The sequence below is a fragment of the Bradysia coprophila genome, unplaced genomic scaffold (genome assembly GCF_014529535.1).
Source record: "Bradysia coprophila strain Holo2 unplaced genomic scaffold, BU_Bcop_v1 contig_235, whole genome shotgun sequence".
In the NCBI taxonomy this organism is placed as follows: Eukaryota; Metazoa; Arthropoda; class Insecta; order Diptera; family Sciaridae; genus Bradysia; species Bradysia coprophila.
Window position 1 is genome coordinate 3,528,875 of NW_023503496.1, and position 27,804 is coordinate 3,556,678.

The 27,804-nt window shown below is 38.1% G+C and overlaps 2 protein-coding genes and 1 long non-coding RNA gene across 3 annotated transcripts in view; 1 reads left to right on the forward strand and 2 right to left on the reverse strand.

Moving 5' to 3' along the window:
• LOC119077505 (CCN family member 2) overlaps window positions 1-27,804 on the forward strand; it is a 74,703-nt gene that overhangs the window by 42,876 nt on the left and 4,023 nt on the right. The window contains exons 3-9 of the mRNA XM_037184734.1: window positions 4,411-4,441; window positions 5,734-5,813; window positions 10,211-10,355; window positions 13,098-13,196; window positions 14,647-14,759; window positions 14,859-15,011; window positions 16,873-17,055. Of these exons, the coding sequence (XP_037040629.1) occupies window positions 4,411-4,441; window positions 5,734-5,813; window positions 10,211-10,355; window positions 13,098-13,196; window positions 14,647-14,759; window positions 14,859-15,011; window positions 16,873-17,055 (804 nt within the window). The remainder of the gene's footprint in view (window positions 1-4,410; window positions 4,442-5,733; window positions 5,814-10,210; window positions 10,356-13,097; window positions 13,197-14,646; window positions 14,760-14,858; window positions 15,012-16,872; window positions 17,056-27,804) is intronic.
• LOC119077523 lies at window positions 6,169-27,737 on the reverse strand. The gene is made up of 3 exons (XR_005087823.1): window positions 27,562-27,737; window positions 7,731-7,737; window positions 6,169-6,180 (listed from the first exon to the last, which is right to left on the reverse strand). It is a non-coding gene; the product is annotated as an uncharacterized LOC119077523 (long non-coding RNA).
• On the reverse strand, window positions 25,345-27,145 carry LOC119077495. The gene is made up of 2 exons (XM_037184719.1): window positions 26,732-27,145; window positions 25,345-26,668 (listed from the first exon to the last, which is right to left on the reverse strand). The coding sequence occupies exons 1-2, from the start codon at window positions 26,897-26,899 to the stop codon at window positions 25,367-25,369; spliced, it is 1,470 nt and encodes a 489-aa protein (XP_037040614.1). The 5' UTR covers window positions 26,900-27,145; the 3' UTR covers window positions 25,345-25,366.

Consider the following 27,804-nt stretch of genomic DNA (forward strand, 5'->3'; position numbering starts at 1 on the left):
GGTGAATAGAGTAAGGAATTAATTCTCTCATTATTCGTTCGTCAAGTGAGTCGCCACCGGTCAGCGGTGGGTTTTAATTTTTACAAGTTGGCACTCGTGCATTGGTACGTTATACCCCGTGATCTACGTAATAAACACATACTAAACGAGCTAACCTTAATCTATTAGCATATTGTCGCTGTACGCAAAGAGTTCCTGAAAGGGTTGTTACGTCGACGTTTTGCTTCCAGTTCTTTTGTGCACTCAAAAGACTTCCACTCTAATTTATGTGCATTTTTCTTCACCCACCATTCATTCAGATTCAACGAATGTTGATTTCCTCCAATTCGGCCGCACCATCGTGCTTTTGAAGGAAAAACATTCCATTTCGTCTGAATTGCATGAAATGAAATTTCTTTTTATCAGTTCAGGTTTTTCACTGCTCCCGTCTCTTTGTGTTCATGCCAGAAAACAGTTAAGCATTCTACGTGTACACCGTGCTTCTTTTCTTGAGAGCACACATTTTATTCCCTAAAATGAAGTTATACCTAGCAACAACATACCACACCGCTCACTGTGTTGGCATAAACTCCGTTTTGGCAATATATTCAAAATTATGTATGTTTTACACCTCAATGCATTCGGTTAACTTCATTTCGGGGTGGAAAAAATACACAGAAAAATACCTCCTAAGTAAACTGAAAATATGAACTGATTACACCGAACTCTCGGCAGTTATACAGTTGCAAGTGGTTATACAACACAATCCATTTGCATTTTACGGGCATAATAAATTTGCAGTTGCATAAATTGCAGCCGCACGAACCACATTTCGATAAATATAAACCGTTTTTGCTTTCGTTTTATTCTCTCTTTTTTCAAATGTTTCAAACCGGCATAATGGGGACTATTGTGCCATTCGAATCGATTCCATTTTACCTCTTTAAATATCGCAATTGAAGGTAATAACACAAATAGAAAACGGCAAACATGCACTGATGTGTTTCGTTCGTTTCGTTTTAGATTATAGGATTTAAGGGTTACCTATGGTGTTGTTGATTAAGAGACTTGTAAGGGTAAAACATCATTGTTACGAATATTCGAATAGCTAACCAATTCAAGGACATTCGATATCGAAACGTTCTTCTTCGTTTTTTTAAAGACAACACACAGCCAAACGGGCTTTTCGCCTAGCTGACTGAATAACATTACCAAAAACAATTACATTCAACACAAAGAAACGCTATCTGTACTAAATCCAAGACGGAACCTAATAACCGATTCGGGTTCAATCAGACTTCATTGTAGAGTGTTTAAGAGAGAGAGAGAGAACGACAACCTATTGTTCCATCTGGTCTGCTGTCAGATTCGTTTGTGTTATCGATGACAGCAGACCCCGAGTTGATTTTCCATCTCTCTCTACTTAAACACCTTATTGTGGACAACAACCTGATGAAAAGAATTATTTGCATTGCGGTTGCGTTTCAAACCCACAACTGGCAATAGGGAACGTCATGTTGTTCGAACAGAAACGGATTGTCTAACACAAACGGAAACCCAAACGATTATTCTTTGGGACAATGCTGCTTTGCCAAAGAAAAATCGTTTGTGTTTCCGTTTGTGTACAACATGCTGGACATTCCGTTTCGGATCGAACAATCTGACGTTCCCTAATGTGAAGTCTCAACTTTACACACTATTGTGCTATTGTGTTGTTACAACTGAAACGATTCGTCTGGTAAACAGTTTTGCCGTAAACTACATTCCATATGCGGGGTGCTACAAATTTTTGGTGAGGAAAGCCCAGGTTTCTAGGAACCGAAACAAATCCTCAGAATCTGGAAACTTAAAACCAAAATTTGTTATCTGCTCGTACATTGTACTTCAACTTTGAAGGGAGAATACATGCAGTTCCTGACTGTCCTTATGAAAACTGAGGCGATGCCCGAAGGAGTTGTTGATTTTTGTATGAATGAAGGGCAATGAATGGCCTGTTACAAAATTTCATTATACAACCCCCGAAAGGCTCTTTCCCAGCCAGTCCGGCCCTGAACACATAATGTTGCTACTAGCTAATCTTTGAACATGTGTTTCCTCCGATCCGACAACACCAAAGACAGATTTCCTTTTGTGATGTAACGGATAAAATCCGTTCTGCTGGCTCATCGAATAACACAACCAAACCACACATCCATTCTGTCGGAGCTACAGTTCAAGTAATTATTTCGTTCGCCACTATACATCTAATCGATTTGTTTGTTGTCTAAGCATCTCTTGAATTTCTTTGAAAAACTTTTCTTTACTCTCGAAACGTCTAAATCAGACGATCTCATTAAACTACATACTACATCGACGATTTAATTAATTAATTAATTAATTTTTGCCTGCTTATTGCACCTTATCACAGAGGAGAATATCCGGATGAAATTCATGACTGTACTTTCAAATTTAGAATCAAACGAATCTTTAAAGGTCGTGGCGAGCCCTGAATTTAAGGCCGAAAACACACGAAAAATTTTGCCTTGATGGGATCGACAGTTATGCCGCGTCTTCCGTGATGAACAATGGAAAACGTCGCATAATTGACGATCCCATCAACTCAAATCGTTTAAGCTCAAAACACATGATGCATCGAAAAGGTGTTTCGACCAAAATTTTCCTTTGTTCTTAGATGCCTAACGTATAACTATAAAACGAATTTCTGCAACTGCGATGCGAAAACTGAACTTTTTCATGCGTGATTTGGGTGGCGATTGAAGGGTCTTTTTTTCCTCTGGGTTTCTATGTTTTACTTTTCACCACTAGTGGTGAAATGGATTTACTTTTCACCACTCCTTCTGAACATCTGAACCATTAAACGTAAATAAAAATTCTGCCCTGACCGAATTTCGAACCACCGACACCGAAACCCAATGCTTATCGAGCAACACCGCTAACCATTCGGATATTGAGATATATAATCGCAATGAACCAAGTTTTGAAGCGTCCATAAATGCAGTCAACTTGATCGTTCATACAGTAGAATGTATGTTAAAGGTAGAGTTATGTTTTGCATTTCAAAAGTTCATTTTTCGCAGCTGGTTGAAGAAAACGTTGTATGCAACACGTTGCGAAAGTGGTAGTTTTTGTCACACGATGTGGTTATCAAATTCGCTTCTCTCGTTTGATAACATCAAATCTAGTGACAAAAACTACCACTTTTCGCAACTAGTTTCATAAATTACTATTTGATCGAAACAAGTTTTCGATGCTTCGTGTGTTCTGAGCTTTAGACCGTAAAACATGCAGTTTTCAGAGAGATGCTAATACGACGACTGGGTCTTTTCGACGGATAGAGGGAATATGTCGAATGACAGTTGCGTTTTTGAGAGAGAATTCAACCAATTTCAAAATAATTCGACATATTCCCTCTATCCGTCGAAACGACCCATCCGTCATATTAGCATCTCTCTGGCAGTTTTCGACAGTTCGACATAAATGATAACGGCATACTGGTATTCATACGTCGTTCTCGTACACACGAACAATTTTGATTTAATTGGATCGACAATTATGCCGCATTTTCCATTGTGGTACCTGTGGTGATCATCACAAATAGGTCATATTCAAGTTACGGTACTGTCAGACGTAACCTCACTTAAGTTTCGTTAAATGTTTCGTTTTGAATGAAAAAAGCGAAGAATTTTCGGCACAATATTTTTGCTAAATTTAGTTTATTTATAAACTCTCCAAATGACCGTCTTTTTCTAAATTTCTTATTTCTCTTACTTCTCTCATTTCTCTATATATTCGTTGTGGAGAAATGAGAGAAGTTGGAGAAATAAAAGATTTAGAAAAAGACGGTCATTTCGAGAGTGTCAAAATATCCTGACCGGCAATGTAATTCTCTCACAAATTCGCCTCTATAAGGTTTTTATGCGTTGTACGGTAGATTTGTTCCCTGAGTTAAACACAACGTTTTTCACAACAAAAGTTTCCGAAGTTTCAGCGGAAGGGAGAAAACGACTATTTTCTCGCCTGCATTGGGAAAAATAATAAATCGCTGGAATGGCTGAACTATACATTTGATCCCACACTATTTTCCTCTACTCTATGCTCTATGTTTTCATCGGAGCAAAATCGCATAGATAAATACACTGGTTGATCAAGACCGCGAGGCATTTCTCTTTTACATTTTTTTTAGTATTAACAACGACAGTGGGAAAAGAAATATTTTTTCAAAGAATTTCTAGTTTTATGCAGCTGGAGATAGACTGCAAATATTAATGAATTGCGTGGGATTCTGAATGAAATGCACATTGGCGTGTCTTTTGTTCGACTTATAAATAATATTTCCTTTGATAAAGAAGGAATTTTTTTCAAGCTCTGAGTGAACATTTCAATTCGACTGAAGCTTTGCTGGAATTTAATTCATTTCATTTTACCTTACAGATCTCCACACAAAGCTTGAAGTTGAATTTTGGTAAGTAATTTGAAAAAAAAAGGTTCCCATTTAGGTCGGATTTTAATTGGTGTAGTAGACATGCGTTAAATAGAGCTGCTGGCCCCAGAGCCTTTTTGTGATTTTAATGCTGTGAATATACGTGTCATTATATGGATGATGCTCAAGCCCCAGAGTAACGATAACCAAGCGGGGTTGACGTCCACCAACTGAAGAAGTTCAAGTACCCAGCTGAAGTTGACAAAGATTAAACTGAAACTGAGCTTACTCTAGAAAATGCGTTTAGCTAAAGATTGCAAAAGTAAATTAATTGACTTGAAGATACATGTTTCGCCTTTTTGAAAGCAAAGTTTCTCGCATTTTCATCACATTTGCTAATTCGCGTGTGACGCAGCGTTTAATCACGCCCATTCTCGTATATAGAAGCGTTGAAACTTATTTTCCGAATCATTTGACTTAACGTCAAGCGAAGAACGAAGAAAGTTGTCGAGAACACAGACATGCTTTCTCCGTGTGAATTAACACACAAAACACCTGTAAGTGTAGACGCATGCATTTATCAAACTCGATCTATGACGCATAATACAAGGGTGTACACTGTACACAAGTCATTCTATTAGGGACCGAGTTACGCACGCTAATAAGAATAAGTGACAAACCCAAGGTACATAACCTGGAGGTAATGTCATACATAACCGAATCAAACGTGCGGTAACACAAATGTTCGAGATAGACGCCATCTCTTTACTTCTTCCTATGTGAAGATAGGCACAGCATTTTTTGAACGCAAGTGAATCATAATGAACCATTTTAAAAACAGGTGTCATTACCTCCAGGCTATATGTATCTTCGACAAACCGACTTAGCGTCAGTGCTGTTCTCAAAAATACTAAAATGTGTGCAGAAATTGAACAAATCACACAATCTATGTGGGTCTGTTCCATCGACAAAACAATTTTTGACAAGCCGAAAATGAACGAGAGCATCCACAGAGCCATATAAATAACCATAACGCTTTTACAAACATTTCGTCAACAATAATTTTTTGGTTATGGCTCTATATGCATGACAGCTCAAATAACCTTGGAACAGACCTATAAGGGCCGCCGGCCTGTGAATTTTTGTGAAGCCAATGTCATAGGGTAGAAGCAACAGTCTCAGGACATGTATCAGTAGTAGGGCATCTATTGTTTTCTTGTTGATAGACTTTGTTATGAATGAAGGAGCATTAGGTGTCCGACTACTGATACATGTTCGGAGTCTAGTGTTACCACCCTATAAATCATTTAAAAAAATAAATTTTTTAACTCCAGGCAGCTGCACCGTTGGAAATGAGACATACGAACATGGTGAAACATTTAAGCTTGACTGCAAAACGCAATGCGTCTGTGAGGTGAGTAGGAATTCTTTTTATAAATTTGAACATTAAAAAAAATCATTAAATTACTGCACCGGTTTGCCTAGCGTCTGTGCAATTTCTGGTGCATAACTTTTCCGTGAACCTCATTAATTTTCAATTAAATTATTCAAATTAGATTATAATTGAGTTCTGCTCATTTCGTGGAACGAAAATAATTTCATAGCGCGACTGCAATTTCATTTCAATGGGAGGAAAAATACCAGAGCGTTCCTTCGAAATGAAAATAAATATCTGGATAGACGTGTAGTATATACGTATACACTGGCACAAGGCGGCATTAAAATCCTTTTTTTTGCAACTTTTTTTTCTGTGAGAAAATAATCCTTTAATTTTCATTTTCCTATTCATGTTGCACGCTGCGACACGACTATAAAGCAGCCTAAGGCTTTAGTTCCCATTTTCTGGAAAATGTACACATAGCGTGAGACTGTGCAATTGCAGCAGAAAGCATTAATCGCATTTATGTATATCCGATTGTACGTGACGATGAAGTAGATGTTTTTCGCCGAAAGGCAAACAATGCCAACGTGTTTTTACTGAAGTTTGATTTTGGTCAATATAAAACTATTTTCCTTGTCGAAAGCTCTTGTGAGATGTGGTGCGCATAGAATTGGGACAAGGAGTGGTAGAAGTAGTTGTAGTCTCGTACGTTTTGTTACGTCACGAGTACTTTCCACAAGCACCCTAATTCTTCAACAGTAGAAACTTCACTTGTAACTCCTGAAAGTGACGTTGCATTGTTACTCTTTCTTGTAAAGTTACAACTCCGTATTGCAGAGCGAGATTTTTCAAATTTTTTATTCATAAAAGCTTCCGCCACACTGAATCTACAACACAACGTTTACACCACGTCAATGTGTTTACATCGAATTCTTGATGTGCTGAATTGCTGGTTCTGCTGTTTTCACCAGACATTGAATTTTGCATCAGCTACTTCAGGCCGAAAACACGCGTGCAATTTTGCGTTGATGAATCGACAATTACTGTAGCAAGTACACATAGCAACGCGAGTTTGACATAATAGTACATTTCGTACCTAGGACTAAAAGTGTTTTTTAGCGTGTGAGAAGAATCACGGCAGAGTAAAAGTAACCCAGGCAGGAGCGCTTGTTTGACTAGGGACCTGAATAATCTAGTAGCCCTATGTTTTTTGCGAATTAAATTTTTCGACTTATGTCAGTGTTCATTTGAGTTCATTTTCATACAGTGTATTAGGTCACTCATTTGACGTTTCAATAATGAACCGCTCCTGCCAGGGTTACTTTTACTCTGCCGTGGAAGAATCGAATACGCTAAAAAAGACTTTTAGTCCTAGGTACGAATAGTATTTTTCATATTGGACGGAATGTACTATTGTTTTCAGGCCTTTCCCAATTGTTTCGTAATGTCAAACTTGCGAAAGCTAAGCAATTTCGTTGATTGTTTCATTTTAATCATAAAAATTGCGTAGCTTTCGCAAGTTTGACGTTTCAAAACAATTGGGAAAGGCCTGAAAACAAAAGAATTTTATGTCAAACTCGCGTTGCTATGTGTGCGAGCAGTTAGTCTTGTAAGTGGAAATCAAGCCTTATGTTGCAACATTCTATTCTATGAAAACGCGGGGAGTGGAAATATAGTAGGATAAACTAGGATACTTTACCAGAGGTGAACTGGCCATATGGTGAAAATATGGAAATCCCGATGGCGGCTGAGGTTATATATAGCAAAAAGCATATTGAAAACAAATGAAGTAAAAGATTATTGAAATCAATTTCTGAAAATCTTCCATCAAATGTAGTAATAGTTTGAATAGTAAACCTATTAATATGCTTGCCGTCTGTGACAGGTTAAAATTTCTCTTTGGCGTCTTCAATTTCGATTATACTTTTCTTTTGTGATGGCCAGTCCGACTCTGTAACTTTATTAACGAAGAAAACCCTCAAAATTTAGCTTCTCATTGCATCTGTCACCCTCAATTTTTGACGATCCGAAGTACCTCAAATGCCCCTCAATAGGGATGAAATGAACAATTTTCTCAACTACTATGCAGTCAGCCATGAAATGAAATGAAAATTTGACAGTAAATGCATGGACTTTCTGTCACTTGTTTCGCTAGCAGCATTTTCTGTCTAAAAATTTCATTTCATTTCAGGCTGACTGTAGACTTAGCTTGAAGGTGAGAAAAATGGTTTCCCTTTTTTGTAATCTCTAAAATTGCCAGAAGAACAAACAATATGACCAGTTACTTTGTGTAAGCTGCCTAGCGAAACATATGATGATGTAATACACCAAAAGCTGCATAAAATTCATCTTTGTTATACCTATAACATAATGCCAGCAACAAATTGTATCATGTCATCGCATTATTATGCTCGGATGCATTATGCTATCAGAATGATAAATACGATGAACATTAAACATTTTGTATGCGTTGCACTATACATCATACATATACCGTTGTACCATTATACTACTACCCACGGTAGCTACAAATATGTATTATACGAGACGAATTTTATTTATATATTGCAAACTTGCAGATCATCAATGATGAAGGAGCTTCGGAACATAGACGGCGGCGTCTCTTGTTTATATTTTAAAATGAATTTATCTTTCCGTTTCGGTTGGCATTTCATTGTTTCCTTTACTTGCGGTAATTTATCGCAGCAATTTGTTCAAAGTGTTGAACATTGGAAATGTGAAACTAATTATGTGTTCTGTGGATGGAGAGTGTTTCGAAGCTGTTCCATCTTTTAAAAATTGGAAAAAATATGGGCAAAGCGAGATAACTTTTCATTTCAGGGATGTTGGGTTGTACTTAATTATCTTGTTACACTCGTTGACGGTCTGTTTCGTGGGTCAGTGCCGTACTGGCTACCCAACAGCCCTTCAGGCGAAGTACGAACATTTGTAAAAGTCCCTTCGTATGCGTACAAAAAATCGAAAAGCCTTTTGGTACATCGCCCGAATGCCCAAAGGGTCATACCGGACCTGTGCTCTCTTAAGCCGAAGAATATTTCAAAATATTGCATGAACCGCAGTGAGCAATTCGTTAATTGGTTAAAATTCGTAGGACTGACACTGACTGTGGTGTTTCCTTTTCTGGTAGTTCCATGAATACAGACCGGGGTAGGGATCTCTGATAAAATCTTAGTGGTCTTGAAAATAAATCAATAGCGAGGAGAGCCTGAGTTGAATCACGAATTGAAACATATCAAGTCTGTTGGGGATGTAACGTTATCCGCCACTTTATCAGATGTGTGGTGAAGCCCGACTTTTCATAAAAAATAATTCCTATTGGCTCTTGAGACGCACTGTAGAGGGCGTCACATTTACATGAAAAAGAAAAGATCACGAAATGTCATCTTATTTCTCTCTCTCACTCTCTCTATCTTATTTTTCCATCAGAGAAGATGCTAATATTACTACTGGTTCGTTTTGACGGTTTTGAATTTGATCGAGCAACGCACTGCTCCTAGCATGAACACTACTTTGACAAATGTCCAATTTGGAGGCTTTTGTGATGAGAGCTACCGCTCAACGTTGATTGTATTGTGTGTTTTAACTCATACAAGGAAAACAAGTCATCTATGTTTACGAAAGAAACGCAGTGCCTACGCCTACTGTGACTTCGTCAGCCTCCAAATATTTCTTATGTTCATGCTAGGAGCAGTGCATTGGGTCGAGACAAAATATATTGAATTCCCTCTAAAAAAACCGGCTGTCATTCGACAAATTAATCAGTCGAAACGACGTCGCAGTCGTCATATTAGCATCTCTCTGTTTTCCATATATTTTTGACGTATCGTGATCCTTGCTAAAGCTGCTAAATGGTGTTGCCATCTTGCACCTCAAGTGCAATTAGTGTTGCCAGCTGTGATGGTGAGTTGGATATTGTTCGCATTTGTGTCAGCAAATTCAATTTAGTCCAATAAACATTACTCTTTGCCTCTTTTGCAATTATACCAAACATAATTCACCGTAAAATGTGAATCTCTTAATTGTTCCACCGCTTCTTCAAATGCATCACAAACCGTTTTGCACATTTCAGTAAATTCGCATGAAAACTGTAAACCGTGATCCCCATATTCTATTGTGTCGATTTCACATTTTGCTCATATCATCCAATTTTCCGCAATGTTAGTCGATGATAGCCTAAACTAAACTAATTGGCTAACTTTAATGGACGCACAACATCAATGTGGATCATTAACTTTTACCGGCCCTAAAAAGCACCCCACACACACACACACAAAGCACACGTCTTTACAGCCAGAGGACGATGCACACATAAAACCACATGAACAAATACCGCACACACGATAACCATATCTCTCCGGCCAAACGAATGAGCCACCACCAATTTTCATTTTCATTGTTTTTCCACACAGGATGGTCGTCACGCTTGTTCATCATTATGTCCGAAAGAGAATTTACCACCACCTCGGGACACAATTGCCTGTCGGTCGCCACGGTTAGTTGAAGTGTCTGGCCATTGTTGCAAAGTATGGCTGTGTGAGAAACCAACGGCTGATGGTAAATATACATTTTAACGTTAAACAACTGTGATTACAAAAACGGTCGGTATGGGATTGTTATTGAAATGGAAACGCAGAAAACGTTAGGTGTATCTACTGTAGTGGGCAGTGTAGTGTGTAGAGAGATGGTATTTGCGATGTACATATTACAGAGCACAATGGGAGATAACGTCGATAAAAAAAAAAAAATTTGAATTGCCATCAGGTTCTAAAACATATTTGCTCGATAGAAAAAGAATGGACGAATGTCAACCGCTTTTTTTCTGTTTATTTAGCAAAGCCCATCGGGACAAGAAAAAAACTCAAATGAAAATGTAGCACACAGAGGCGATACGTTTCATTTTCTCTACTGATTTATCGCTTTATTTTTATTTAATGTATTGCAATGTCGGTGCCGGCGGCGCTGATTATTGATGACAGAGGATACAGTAGCATCAATCCTCTATTCTACGAGTAAACGTTCATGTCTGATGTATATTATATGTAATAAACTGTAGCGTAGAAGGTGCTCTTCGCCCAACAGGGGTGTTCAGTTTTAATATAGTAGACACGACCCAAAACTTTTCCACAAGAGATCATGCAGCAATGATACGTCCACATTTTTCAGTGCTGTCAGCAAATTTGAAATCATCGATAACTTCACAAAACTGAATTCTTGGCAGTCAAATGTTCAAACAGTGTGCCTATTTAGGGTGTAGAACATACATTTGACTTCATAAATTGATTATTTGTCGAGTTATTGATGATTTAAATTTACTGGCAACACTGAAAAATACGGACGTCATTTCTGCAGGATACTGAAGAAAATTCAGTTCACATGGGGACAAATATCTTCCAAAAATCAACTTCAATCCGTATCTCGGCGTGTCAAACGTCACTTCGTTCTGTTTCTTCTATCGTTTCTAAATGTGGTAATGGCCTAGAAACATAGTTATGCAAGTAACAATATCACGATGACACTGTTATTACGAGGAAATAAACAAGAAGCAACACTTTTTGTTTATTATATAACATGAAGAAACATATTTGATAAACAGTAAAACGCAACGTAAATGTAATATGTGAATTGCACTTCCATGTAAATGGTGTACAATTGAATGATATAAAAGACTATGTTAAACCAGTGTATTTAGTTCTTAAGAGTCGTCGGAGTAATAAAGACCTATTGCTTGGAAGTTTGTTCTTTCCTTTACCTGATGACACCTTCTGTAACTCCACATAAATGACAATTTTCAAAGATGCAGCAAATTTGAGAATGCTTTCAGAGCGAGGTGATAAACTTTACCGCTTTGAAACATTGATGCATGGAGAGGAATAGGGGTTTTAGGCAAAGTAAGACTAGTAATATCATAGCGCGGCTCCTAGCATTAACATAGAAAATGTTTGAAGTCTGCGCTGATGATATTTTGTTAAGACCGGAACCGTATACATGTAACACAATTTTGAGCCTTTTTGACGTCTGTCATACGAGTGTCAATACTAGAAGTGGTAGTATTGTGCAAAGTATATAAACACTGAAGGTAATGCAAATCCGCAGTTACACACGGATCCAAACTTTCAGGTGAATTTTAGCTCCGTCATGTTACACACGTATTGAATTCGTTTGCGTCAAGTTGCATCTGGTGGTGAATCTGGAAAGATTTAGCGGCGTTATGTTGCACACATATAAAATTCGTTTGCGTCAAGTTGTATTTAGTGGTGAATTGGAAGGATTTAGGGCCGTCATGTTGCACAAGTCTAAGTTAGACAACATACGAAAATGAATTCACCTGAAAGTTTGGATCCGTAATTTCTCTGATCTGTTGAGGGTCTGCATTACCTTCAGTGTTTATATACTTTGGTATTGTGGACACAGAAAATATTGTCACAAAAAGAAAACGACATTGTACTAGATGTGTCTCAAATGCAAGGTTCGGAATAGGTCAACTGATGTCAAAAGGTCAGGTCAGATATTTTGAATAAGGAAACTTCACCTGACGCGAACCTGAACTTTCGAAACTTCTCAGGTACCTACGTACGATCAACAATCAGGCTGAAAAAGTGTCACTCTAGTAACAAGGTTCTAAAAGAACAGTTTGAAACCGTTTGAAACCGTATGGTGCTCAGGATGTTCCTACTGCCAGAGGTTTCTAATATAGACACAATCGAATATTTAATGTCAACACTTGCTTCATTTGTGCTCAATCGGTAGGTGTCATAACCTGTTCTTTCAGAACCGCGTAACATGAGGGCCAAATTTATTCAGAGCTTCAACACACGTCTGCCTAACTCGCCTTACCCGATATATCGTTCCATTAGCCTCTAAATCACCCACACATTTCGTTAAGAGAAATTATGAAAAAAAATAATTAAATTATTCCCAGCACGGACTCTATAGTACGGACACAAGTTAATAAGCAACAAATTTGTTTTCGTGAACATTATCGTTATACACGACAGAAGGGTATCAGCCGCTAAATCTTTATGGGGTTAAATTCTTCGACGAAAAAAAAGGGGTTTCTGTTAATTAGAATACATCGTGACGATTGCACATCGAATGGTTTCGCTTTCTGTTCGCTCCGACGTTTTAGCACATTCCTCTGGAAATTAAATTGCAGAGATTTCGTTAATACCGTACACACCGACTAATTAAATTACATAGTTGGAAATGATGTGCACACGCCCTTCGAGCATACCACACAACGCATACAATATGTTATTTTCTGTTTATCCATTTAATAACTGAAACGTGTTTATACAGTTCATGCAACGTGCCACAATATATCAACAAGTCCTTGGTCATCGTGCTCGGAAACGTGTGGTATTGGTATATCAACCAGGGAAACAGCAACCACGACAGGTACTTTTTTGTTGTTACAATTAGAAATTACATTTTCGGTTTTTAAGGGCACACTCATTTAGGTGCTAAAGTAAACGGTTTTCGATGGTGCTCTTGTGCTGTGTCTGTTTTAATAAATTAGGTGAACAGATAATTCCTTTCCAATTGTTGTCCAAAAAGAACGAGCTCTGTCTTATGAGTTCTTATATAGGATAATGTACAACCAGTGCAAGACTAATGAAGTTTCTAAAAAAACATCTACTTAAATCACATGAAGTAATAGATTATGATTGACACGTTCGTAAAAATGGGTTTTCATGTAGGTGGCAGCACGGGTTTCTGTGGATTTTGAAATTAAGTTTCTCTATTTTACACACATTGCAGAGTCAAATACATGTCCAAGGTCTTCAATTTTTGCTAGGTGGAGTCCATTTTCACCAAGCAATTCGCGTAATATTCCCACAATAAAAGCTTGAATTTGCCAACCACGTAGGGCAACGTGTAAAAATTTAAAACAAAACCCACTCGAAATAGACGGCACACAGCCAATTCATGAATAAATTCCTTAATCTACTTCTACAAGCTCAATCAAATTGGTGAAATGTTTACCGCCTGTGAAAGGTTAAACTCTTGGAAAAATCTAACAAACAATGTGTTTGACCGGAAAGATCGGTCAGGCCCGATAGGAAAATTGAAAGCAGCAGGCTAGGAATATCACGGCGTGTCATTCACAATAATTGACAAAATGACACATTTTGAAGGAAAATGTCACTTTGTGGGTTATTGTGAATGACGCGGTGCGAAACACCAATTAGCAGCCCGTTTCCCTAGATATGTATTTCAATTGAAGTGGGTAAGTGGGTATGTCTTGTAAAATCCAGCGATTCTTAACTAGCCGGAAATAATTGAGAGCATCCACAACCATAACCTCAATGTTTTCGTAGACATTTCGTCAAACAATAATTTTTTGATTATGTTTCTAAGTGTGACGTCTTGGCAGCTGACATAACCTTGCTAGAAAGAATTGTTTGAAGTCGATAATCCTTGCACGAAAATTCAATCTGGTATCGAAATGTCTAAAAATTCTTCTTGCACATGATAGGCCTGTATTCATTAAAGTCGACTAAGGTTAAGTCTTCTGTCGATATTTTAGTTACGAATACAAATCCAACTATCCAGGATCATAGTCCATCCCATTAATGCGATATCGGCTTATATCAAACTATAGATGTATTCCATTGTAACGACACAGAACCATAACCCGCTTTTGTGAACATTTTGCCAACAACATTTTTTCGTTATGTCTTGGATGACGTTTTGACATCTCAAATAATCTTGAATCTTGTGCGTTGGAACAGACTTGTACATTATTGACGTAAGCTGATGACGCAATATGGGAGGACATTATCAATATTCGTTGAAATATCTAACTGAAATTTGTATTAACAAAAAAAAATCGATTTCTATTTAGGATGTCAAAAACTAAGTTCAATACGACTGTGTCAGAATAGACGATGTGATATCAACAATAGAGATAACAGCATGACGGACGATAATTTTTTATACAAAACACATAAAGTTAGGGTAAGTGAGAGTAAAAAAAATTCAGCTTTTGCACCCCATTGTTGAGTAAAATACTGACCAAAAATGAATTGTAAAACCGAAAACGCTTTTCTATTACAGAAAGGGCATGAATGCCGTCAAATGCAGAGAATAGGTTCGTCTCGCATACGATTAGGACCTTGTGTATCACGGAAATTGTTCAGGCCGAAGATATGTGGTCGATGTCAAAACCAAAGTAAATGTTGTGTGCCTTCAGTGTCGACGACAATTCAAGTGAGTGTTTTCCTTTTTTTTGCTTTCGTACATTCTTGTTTATAAATCATCGTTCCGGGTCAAGGAACTTTTAAATCAACTTCGCAGTTGTCACTTTGGGATCATTTATGAATGACGTTTGCTTCAGTGCTGCCAACAGATTCAAATCATTTTTGACTCGCGAAATATGCTTTCTGAAGAGTCTAATGTATGTTCTACTCCCCATTTAGAGGATCTACTTGAGGGTAGAATGCATATTTGACTCACGGAAATATCTATTTATCGAGTTGCAATCTGCTGGCAGCACTGAGAATAGCGGACGTCATTTATAAATGATCCCTTAGTGAATTAATACCGAAGTGAAGCAATTTTTACGCGGGAAATTCCACATGGTTTACTTTCATTTCGCTTATAATTCACTAAAATGGCACATGGACTAACCAATAAAATATTTATCTTGGCTGCAATTGAATTGAGCTACATCGTTTTACCGTAAAGAAAAATAACAAAAAATCGGAAATTAGCGACAGCTTATTAGACGAGGGGATTCATTCACATTCATAAACAAAGACAGATTGCGAAAATTGAGTCTTGTGTTGAACTGGTTGTTGTAGATTGAAAAAACTTAACCGAGATTCTTGATTAAATTTTGCCTGGATGTAATATAGAGGACTGAACTTGTTAACAGTCCATCGTTTCAGAAATCTCTTTTCGAAATTTAGTTTCTCTATGTTGCACAAATTGCTGAGTCAAATAGATGTCCAAGGCCTTCATATTGTGCTAGGTGAAGTCCTTTTTCACCAAGCAAACTGCGTAACCTTCTTATTAAAAAAGGTTGAATTTGTCAACGTGTGACAACGTTTAAAAAAGAAAAATCATTAAAATTTTGCCCTTGGCACCAAGAAGCTAAAGACGAGCACTGCCGATGACAAGTCTCCACAGTCAATGGCAAGTCTATACTGTCAATGACAGGTCTCCACTGCCAATGACAGGTCTCCACTGTCAATGACAGGTCTCCACTGTCAATGACAAGTCTCCACTGCCAATGGCAAGTCTCCACTGCCAATGGCAAGTCTCCACTGTCAATGATAGGTCTACACTGCCAATGACAGGTCTCCACAGTCAATGACAATTCTCCACTGCCATGACAAGTCTCAAATGACTAGGCAATAACTTAGAAGTATGTGCTAAGTGAAAATAAATGCGAAAAGCTAGATGGGAAGCTTATTAAACGTTTTGATTTCCTACGGACAGAATGAACGAATCAAAATCAAATGAAAATACAAAACGAAATTCTCCCGGAAACATTAAATAAATTTTGGTGTCGCTGCGTGTAACTTCGCTTAATCTAATATTCTACGTGATTTTAATTAATGTTTTACCATTAAAGCACAAGAATAATAACCGTTGCCAATGAACCGAACACTCTTCACGGCTCAGAAAGAAAAAAGAAACTTTTGTTTAACTTAATTAAGCGATGTTGTTGCTTTCGTTTCGTTTCCGTTGCAAACAGTCCCTGTCGGATTTTATTTAAAGATAACCATAACACGGCTCTTAATGTAACTGAATATAGGGATGGCAGGGAAAAAAAACACTGCCAAAGACGAAGAGGAACTCGAGAAAATAAAATAATAAAACAGAGAGTCAAACTTTAGCCATACGAAAGAAAAAGAAAAGTACAGCGAGAATGAACATTGCCATGGTAAAAACATAAATTTCATGTTTCCATATTCAACCGAGTAATACAAAGTGTAGCGGGCAAAAAAAAAATGTTGAAAGTAGAGAAAACTCTCTCTAACTACTTAAATACCACCAATAAACAAAGTAATTCGTTTTTATTACACTTCTTTTACATCCCGTTCTTCGTTTAATTTCTTTCCAGGTGGAAATGCTGTGCCCCTTGAACTCGGGAGACCCATTAAATTTTATTGAGACTAAATATGATCTGTGGGATAGCAGTTCGATCGATCAAATTGACGAAGAGCTGCTGCAATCTAGACAAATACAAATAGAGAATAGGTTCATATCGGTGCAATGGGTGTTGAAGTGCGAGTGTAGCTCGAAGGTAAGTCATATCACTAATTGTTTAATATTGTAGCTGTATTGGAAATTGTAGTGATCGATTTCATTGGGTAACCATTTACTGTATACGGTGAGAGTATTGGTGTGAGGCGTGTGATAGAAAGATTTTCCAATCGTTATTTGTTTACCAAGGGGAGAAAATAGGAAATTCCAATAAGAACGAAACTTTCGCTCGAGTTGGAATTCTTTATTTCTTTCCGAGGTCAACACATAATTTTGCATCTGTTCATGGCGTAAATAAGGCTTGATTTGCACTTACCAAAAACATACTCCTTGTGAAAGACAAAATTGATTGACAGCTCGCTCTCTCACGGAATACTTTTTCTTGAGTGGAAACCATACCAAACCGTTTTTATCCACGAAACAAACTCATCAATTTGTTTCACCGTTTTTTCAAAACCAAAACATAGTGACAGTTGCAAAGAGAAAAAGAAACTTTTTTGTTCAGCCCATGGAAACAAGAGGTGAGAAAAGAAAACTTTTCTCATCTGAACTGACATCGGAGAGAGCGTCAACAGAACGCGTCAACAAAAGAGACCAATACACACGTAGTACGTACTTTTCTCGTGCTGCGCACTCGGTACACGTACATACCAATGTGAGTATTGGTATACGTTGTAATATACTATTATGAACTCAATGACAAGATTTGTTCAATATTCTTGAATTCCCTTGATACATTCTTAAATTCAACGGAAATTTTCGTATTGTTCCCCCGGACAATTTCTTAGGATTTACTGACCTGACATGGTACCAAAAGATGCTCCAAACCATAGTCTGAAAAGTGATTTTTTGGGGTCTAGAGACAACTACACATTTTTTGTCGACCGGTCTCTTTCGCACTCTGCAGGATCGACTACACCTACTGCCTTAATTTGCATAAGAGACTTTTAAACAAAAGAATTCTTTTGTTTAAATTTTCACTAAGTCCCTCGTGCAAATTACAGCAGTCCATAGGCATTCCCATGCAATGCTGTTATTGTTGCCAAAGTGTTGAAGGCTGACAACACTGCAAACGTCAACAAGTGTTTTGTTTCTGTGTCTGAATTTAATTATACTTTTTGTAGTCAGAACTGACCAGAAAAACATTTCTGTTGACTAAATCTCAGTTATGAAGTGCCACGGTCGCCGGTAAAGTTGGAGTTCTCGTATAATCATCCAATAAACCAGCGTTTTTGTGCGGCTAATGATACGGTGCTCGTCATAACCTCACACTGTGTACGTGTATAAGCATACCAGTGAAAGACAGTGACAGCTGGATCCACCAGAAATTCACGACGAATATTTTGAGAACGTGTTTCAGTGAATTTTTGGACGCTGTAAGCGGAATTTCTTTGCGGAGAGACATTAGGAAGGCTTGTCGAGATTGGTACTCTTCTTAGTGGTGTGTCACTACCAGGACACTCTTAGTTGCTTTGCCTCACTCGCCAGCTTTGTCCTTCGGCTGGTTTATGGTCTAAAAGTTTACTCAATGATGTGGCTAGGTCCTATTTTGCTTCTATATGAGTAAAATGATCCGGACTATTCATAGAGCTTAGGCTTTCGGGCTATAGAGTGGACAAGGTCGACGGATGGATTGGTGGTGTTATGCTGCTGAGAGATGCTAGTTTTTACCGGCTTTTATTTTGATTCCTCGCAGAGACAGCATACACTCAATCAGTGTACAGCTCTCTGAATTTATATCCGGGGAATGTACTCGATGTTGTGCAAACTCTTTGCAAAGGGACGATATGGTCGCCGTGTCGGGTCGTTGTGCTATTCAGTAGTGTGTCATAATCTGGACAAGCTGTCACCTTGCCTTTTGCACCGAAGGCCCTCTTCTCAAAGGTGGCTGGTTCGTCAGTCTAATTTGGAAGTAAGGGCTTTTGGGCTAAATAATGGTAAAGTTTGGCGGTTGGCCATTTGGTGGCACACTGTTGAGTGACGCTTCTGCCTGGCTCGGCTTTTATATTGGCTCACTGCAGAGAAAGCTTACGTTCGAACGGGCTAGTCTGATGAAATATGAGACTGGATCAGGTTAATATCGAGCGGAATGTAAATCACAGGCTTTGTCAATCTCAATGACAAGGACTGTGATTCGGGCGACAATGTTGCCTTACTTGCTTTCATTAGTGTAAGGCCTAAGGGGTGAGACGCAGCCGTCCTCCCAGTGGCTTTCTGACAATCACAATCTAATGAAGCGAGGTTGACGCCAGTCACTCTTTGCTTTCTGCCCTAGAGATTAGCTGATCATTTTGGTACCTAATCATAGGGATCAGTTTGCTCGCCTGGAGTGGCTCGTGTAGAGCGTAAGGGAATAGGTTGAGAAGGAGTTGAGGTCCTGAAAAGGGCTTCAAGATTTTAATGATGACAGGGTAGTACAAAGGATCCCATGATCTGTGTGCATTGATCAGAAATGATCACCCTAACTGATGATGAAATGCCAAAGTGTTCCTTGGATTCGTTTAATGTAAATACTCCGTCGTTCAGGTGGTCCTACCACCGAAATTATAAGTAATACGAGGCACTGATGCTTGATGCTTGCGCTAAATTAAGATTTTATTGAAAAACCTCACCTTCTACCTTCAACATCATAGCATCAAGTTCGTAATTTTGGACCAACTTTTGAAGTTTATTGAAGAAATGTAGAAATGGGTTAGCCTCAACGGTTAGGTTAATCATAATCAGTGATTAATCACTCGTTAAACGTGGACATGAAAGAGCGTAAACCCCTGGTTCTGTTTTACAGGTGGACGATACTTTTCAATAAAATGTCAATAAACCAAAGCTTAGAATCACAACAGTTTTGTAGTGTCATTCTTGTCATTTCACAACCGAAACCCCATCATAAAACCTTTCAAATCGTAAAGTTTTAACAGGCCTAATGCCCAAACTTGTTGTATATCGTATGAGTGAAATATGACTAAAATGTCCTATCGTCGAAACAGTGACATGTTTTCGGTGTAGTTTATATGCCAAAAGCATTCATGTTTCATTAAAGTTCAAATGTTGGATTACGTAACCGACGATAAATTTAACTTTTTGCTGTAGGCGTTTTGAGTTTAATTTTAAATTGCTCCGCAGGGGGCAACTAATAGCACAATTTTATGGTTCAATTTTTCATTATCTTGGAATTAATTATGTCATCCAGAAAGTGGTTGTTAAGAATAATGACTAGTTGAGCGTAGACTCAAACCCAGATTCCTCAATCTGGATTCTGTCTGTTTGAGGTTAAGACTCTTCAGGTTCTTTTTCAGTGCTGTCATCAGTCATCACAATTAAACTTTCAATAACTCCAAAAATGGCTGTAGGACTTATTAATCCCGGACAAAATAACTCCAGACCAAATACCCCGGTCAAAATAACCCCGATCAGGTCAGGACAAAATATCCCCTGGGAAGGCAGTACCACTCAAAGAGTAAAAGCAAATACTTACGGAAAGAATCAAACAATAACAACAAAAAATATGGGAAAAAATCTAACGACAAAAAAACGTTCGGTCGTCGTCGTCGTCTCGTTTCTATTTTTTTAATATTTCACAGAGGGAAATTGTTTTTATTTTAATAATTTATGGAAAACATTGTCTTTGCGTAATGTTCTTGTTATATTATGCATGGTAAATGGTAAATTGTTTTCAAAATGTTAATTTCATTTTCATCGTCGTCGTCGGCGTGTGTGTGCTTTTTTTATTTTGTTTTTATTTCTGTGACAATAGAGACAATATGTGTGAAATGTGAGGGTGCGCTTGTACTCGTCACGATCCCATTCTTGTATAGGGCATGTGACGCAGATCCCAACAACAACAAAAAGTTGACAAAGAAAATTTGGAGCTTTTTGAATGAGTTTCAGAATAAATTTTCCTTTTACGAATTTTGCTACTGTTACAGTAACTTCAGGCAGGTGAGAAAATATCTGAAGACCATCAATGCATTATCCTTCCTGTCGTGTTAAGCTAAAATAAATTATCGTGCTGTATGTGCGCTGTGGAGAGCTTTCGTGAGAGCTTTGGATTCCACAGGAAGATAGAAGATTTCAGTGAAATCCAAAAGAAGCTCAAAGCTCACAAAAGCTGTTCAAAAGCCGAGACTCAAATGTGATACGTTATTTTGGCTTAACACTGCAGTACCGTCTAGGTATCATTGCTCCTCACTGTGTTCATTTACATACTTAACGGATCTTACATTAAAAACAACTCCAAAATGAACTGCTACTGCTTGCTTTACTTTATAATACCGTATATTGAGTAATTTTACGCCAATTGACGCCGTAAGTGCGCTTCAAAATTTAACAGAGAAATGATAAGAGATGGCGTTGCTTCCACCGCACCAATGTCGTCTGTTATCATGACTATGGAATCTAAATTTTGGGTTAATCAGTTGATGAACAATTGAATTTCCACGATATCCGATACTTGAATGTGGCCCCATGTCAATTTTTTTTTCAATTAGAACAACTCAGTGCCTTTCTGATAGCATAGCACTACTCTTAGCATTAATATAGAAAATATTTGCAGGCTGATGGCTTCAGAATAGGCTTTTTTCGTGTGAGTCAAAACACAGTCAAGTGTACAGTACATGGATAACTGCATGGAGTAATAGGCAGTAACGGTTTTTTTTAAACGTCAAATAAGGGACCTAATGCACTGTTTATTTTACTCTGCCGTGATAATATCATAGTTTGGAGGTTTTTTGACGTCTGACATTCATTTTGAACTGTCATTGTACTTACTTACAATCAGGGCTTGAATTGCATAGTGACGTGCATCACATCGCTATCTTTCACAAGGTTTTTCTTCTCTCTGATGCTATCCTGCTATATGTTTGGCCTGGCTTCAACGAGTTTTTCTTCCCGTTTTTTTTTTATTATTGTTGAATGTATGCATAGCATAACTGTGTATACGAAGAAAATACACAAGCCTTGATTCGTGTATAAAAAAAAATTAGACATAATTCATTTTTGAATAGCACAAAATTTGAATATAATAAAAGGCGTCGTCGTCGTCGTCGTTTTTTTTATGTGTGTACTTAAAATATACATAAGTTAAAATAGGGAGAAAGTAATTCATCATTTAAGCGGAAAATAAATTTGCGATTTTTTCGATTTACGAAAAATAAACATCATTCCAATTCCATTATTGTTTTAGCAAACAATGTGTACCATCAGTACCTATATATACAATTGCTCAAGTACTTTATCGTTATAATTTACTGTCAGTCAAGCGCTTTCTCTTTCTGAATTCCGACAAGTTATGATTTTCGCATAATTTCAATGCTCGCGAAAATTACACGGAAAATTCTGACTGTCGGTTACGTCGCTTTGTGCTTTATCCGATAGAGGCGGAACAAACTCACTTACAACTTCTAGGTTTGCATGTATTTTGTTGACAATGTCACGCAGTACTAAAAACTACAAAAGCGCCATATTCAGCTGAAGAAAAATTGCTGACAAGTGGACAAATCGTCAACGAAAAACATGCCCTAACAAGAAATTGTTTATATAGCCGAATATGGCGCGGCTATAAAGTAGAAAGTTGCTACTAGAAACTAGTACAACACATCCTGGCTAGTACAGAGTTATTGCAATATGCATTCAAAATGTAAAGTATATAAACAACTGAAGGTCAATGTGTCAATGCACAGAAAGTTGTGGGACCCGCGTTTCGGGTGAATATAATTTTTATAACTTCGCCAAGAGTCAAATTCAATTTTTCAGATTGCAACACATGTCAAAACTCAGTATTAACCAACAGCATCATTACTAAGGTCCTGAAAGAACAAGTTAATACACTTCTGAGTTGGTGACACAAATTTTGACAAATAAATGCTTTTTCTTGAACATACTCATTAGAGATTGTTTGAAATGTCAACTTGTTAAGCGTACCTAGGACTAAAAGTCTTTTTTAGCGTGTGAGAAGTTTCCAGACAGAGCCGAAGGCGAGAATAATATTTTTTATATTCGACGGAGAAAAATACGCACTTTTCGGGTCCTAGGTATGAAAAAACTTTTTTTTTTCTCTGCAAGTTGACGTTTCAAACGATCTGTAATGAGTTTGTTCAACAAAAAGCATCCATTTGTCAAAATTTGAGAGTCGCCGCCTTCGTGAGTCTTTTAACCTGTTCTTTCAGAATCTTCACACCCAAAACTTAGGTTCCGTAAAATTTGTGATCCACTGAGCGTTTGCAATTACCTCAAGACTGTATACTTTAGGGAGGTCACGCAGAGATGTAGATACGCGGGTTACACACCACGTTTCATACAAAACATTCAGAACGCCATACAAATTCAATTTTGGTGAATTTGCTTGTATGGAAAAGTTGTGTTCCCGAGTATCTAATAAAATGGCGATCTGCGTGGGGAGGTCAGCCTTGTGTATACTTTGGCAAAATGTTGACAGAAAATATATTACCTATCTGTCAAATATTTTGCAAGCTCGCTGTAAACGTGATGTTTACACTGTGCTTGCAAAATATTTGACATTTGGATCATGTATTTTCTGTCATATTTTGCGAGCATTTATTGCAGCGGTCGATTTTGCATGCATTATCTATTAACCCATTAAACAAGAGGGGAGGGAAGATAATTTCGTAAACATCCTATGTGTGATATGGTCACTTGTTCCAAAGCGTATAAACATAAATGCAAATCCACAGTTATGCATGGATCCCTACTTTCAGGTGAATCTAGTTCTGTTATGTTGCACAGATATTGAATTCGATTGCGTGAAGTTGCAGCTAGTGGTGAGGTGAATTCGATTCCATGCAAACTTAGCAGGTGCAACAACGTTACTAACAAGAAAATATGACAATGGAAACATTACAAAAAGAAAATTCAGCTGAAAAGCGGGATCCATAATTTCTTTGATCCGCTGATGTAAAAACACCTCAGATTCCATCAAGTCTTCCTCATCAGCTGCCATTTGTGACGCATATCTTTTTGCGTGTCGAATCTGTAAGCGTCACCTACACCGATATCAGTTCTTTTACAAGTGGATAACAGGACTTGCGTCACACCACCACTGTAAGTGGTTTTGGGCGATTCATATTCACCCGAAAGTAGGGTCACGGATTTTATTGTGATCAGTGTTTGTGAACTTTGTTTGTTTCGCCTGTTAACATTTCTCGGAAATGATGTTATCCATTCCATCAGTTGTCCGTTGTCGCTTTATTTTACCACTATCTATGATAATGGTACTGAAGCACATATGAGAGGGGTTTCACATAGCAAATTCAATTTTTGTACAAATTTCTGAACGTCGACAACAACAAATACGGTGTGAAGAAGGAACCCTCCCGTAGCTCGCAACATAATACTTTCCTCACATCATTATACATTTTCTAGTTTAAAGTGAATTAAATGCCTAACAAGTGCACGTGAACAACGGTTATGTATTGGAACAGCGATATGAATAGCATACGAATTAAATAATAATTTGAGAGTGTGAAACATGAGCGGGAGGAGCAATAGTTTTACCACGCGATAAGTTTTCAAACTTTCAATTTAACAATTTGTTATGCCTTTAAATTTTAACCTCCGTGCCAAGAACAACGGTGGATTTTATCATACACATAGCACAACGTAATTCGGTATTTTTCTACTTTGACTTTGACGATGCATAAGGAATCCTCTACACAAAAGAGACGCTTCTCAGAAAATAAATTCTTAATACGAAAAGTCAAAGGAAATCAACACATCGTTTGTTGATGGGAGTGAAATTACTGTGAAGACTGTCTGCGTTCACCATAACGTGGTAGAATTCTACGAAGTCTAAAAGCACGCCTATTGATAACTATACCTGCCACGATCCTAATCGCTGTGCCAACTAGCGTTGAAAGACTGGGTCCAGCGGAAACACGCAGAACGCTGGGAAGCATATGATGCGAAATATTTCTTCCCAAAACCTGACAAAAAGTGAGCCAAACATTTGCTCAACGCGGACCAGAGTCGCATTAGCAGGATGGATATTGTGGGCTGAATAATTTTGGGCTGTCTCGGAAACTGCGAGATGTTCCTGCGATCAAGAAGAAGAAACGGACACACATTTACTATGCGATTGTTCCGTTCTTCAACTGCTGGGAGACAATGAGGTGGTTCCTTCAGAAATTGTCGATGTAGTCGATGTAGACAGGTTCCCAGCGACAACCAGGAACGCAATAGCCATGATTTACGGGATGAGCGGAAATGGAAAGAAAGGATCAGAAGATCCGTTTTATGATCTTTATTGGTCATCCCAACCTGATCTGTTCAGGCTCTATCTTAAGAGTAGGGTGCAAGTCTGATTTGCTATCACGTTAGATGCGAGACTTCTTCTTCTTCGTCTACATCGTGTTTATTAATCTTACATATCGGTTTTTGTTACAATGTTTCGTGACAGGGAAATTAAATCTACAAGTCAGTGTCAGGACATTCGACCTTCCTTCGACGACTTTAACAATTTTAGTAAAACCTTCTTCGGTCATATGATTTCCATTACTCCATGGCGCAATATATAATTCCTCCAAATTTGTCAGTTGTTTAATTACGTTGAGAATATCAGCAACACGAAATTCTTGTGTGAATAGGAGAAGTTTCCTTAATTGAGTCAACTTTGACCATGGGAGGCGATCAAAGGAGTAACAAAACAAATACAATTCGCGTAAATGCTGCCGTTGCGATAGAACATCAAATACTTCAACTAGACGTTCGTCGTGAAAATGCATTATCACCGTTTTTAATAACGTTACTGCTTCCAACAGTGCAACGGACAGATTGTAGTTTTCAAACAGAATGTTAATGTGCACTTTCCTAACCTTTGACAAACACAGCCGGTTGGAAGCAATGAATGAAATATCGGGTACTTCAATACATTCCAAAAACAATTCCTCCAATTCCGAACTGTCGCCAATTGCATTTACGAGCTCGCTGCTGCGACATATCGACATTCCATCCAAAATGAGAGTTCTTAGGTGTCTATGGCGACCGATAAACGCTGATACGGCGCTAGTGAGGTCCTCATTTGTAAAGTACTTCGGATTGTAATTAAATCGAAATTGTTTCAAATTCGGGAAATTTGCCATGAGAATCGGAGCGCAACCAGTCGATTGAGAGATGTCCAATTCAGTCAGAGAATCACAATTGAAATCTAGTGTTGTACAGCCCGTGACGTCACAAAACCTCACATAAAGTATCTGCAGCCGTTGAAAGTTTGACTTCAGTTTCCGACAGACACTTTGAATACTTTTCATGCCGTCCAGTTTGAGTCGCTTCAACTTGACGTCACCGCAGTAACGTGCTACCGAATCCACAACAGCTTGATTCGTATCGTTAAGTGAAAGTTTTGAAAGACGCGATCCGAAAACCTTTAAAATTCTGTCGTATTCCTGCACAGTATACGATTTAGACAAATTCTTCCGTACCGATTCGTGCCCGTCGATGAAAAGCGTTGGGGTTTTAATGCTGAGTGACTGCGGGAACACACGGTGTGTTATTCGTTTGAACTCTTTACAGGTCTCTGCCAGATTGCACAAATCCACTAGACGTAGCGAACTGCTTGAAAATATGTCTATCAGACAATACTCATTCAAATCCTGGAGATACGTCCCGGTCGCATTTGTCATTTCGATCGGCAGCGTGTCGTCCGTCTAAAACACGAAATTTATTTCTTTTATTACCGCGTCAAATTGGTGAGCGGCAAATGGTCTGACCTGATTTTCTATCTGATCCACGTTTGCTGGTGATATGGTGGCGAGCTCAGTTTCTTGATGCATGACAATTTTGTCAGTAAAAATCGCAAAAGTAAAAATGACCGGGTGACTGCTTTCTAATTCCTCACGAACTAAAATGGATGCAAGAGCACAACAATTCAGGTTCATTAGTGCGTCATCGGCTTCTGTCAATGTATAGTGAGTTTCGTGACGAAATGCATAAGCTGTGAAGACGAGACCATTAAAATGAAATGCATTTTCGCTAATTAATAACTGATTATCTGCTCACAGAAATGGAAATCATGTGGTGCTGATACATTCAGCATCAAATAGAATGCACCTCGCACCAAATCGATCTATAATTACATAAGCATATTATCGTGAAATTCACTATACTTTGACATGAGCTGATGTCGCAGTGATAGCGGGGTTAGTTTGATGTATCTCTGACTGACAGAGAAGAAAGAGCGTATCAAGGTAAATAAACATAATGAAGGTAACGCAAATCCGCAAGAACACACGGACCTCTACTTTCGGGTGAATATAATTTTTCTCATGTTGGACACAAGTATAATTCACTTTGTTATGTTGAAGCTATACAAAATGTTCATTTTCTCGTGTAGGAAAGAACTTTTGCCGTTTCAAAGTAATACTTTCAAATAATTTTACAGTTGTAGTTATACTACACGTATATGACAGCCGGGGCCACGGGTTTCCAGGCTCGGACTGGCCATATTGGGCGTTCGGGCGATTCCCGAAGGGCGTTTTGCCTTAGTCGGGCGAAGTCCCGACGAGGCCTTTTTTGAATTTCAACCATTTATTGTTCAAACCAAAGCACCTAGCAGGGTAATAGAGGTTTTACCACGTCAAATAGTGTAGTATTTCGATACCAATAATACTATTAGCAGCCTTAATGGTAATTTTTCGATGACATTATGAAAAAAAGGTATGGAAATATTCGCATACTTCGATTAAAGTACTCTTTTTTTCTATTACCCTGCTTGGTGCTCTGTTCAAACAAATGAAGTCCATTTTAGCATTTCCCTCAATTTTTTCTTAGATTTCCTACTGAG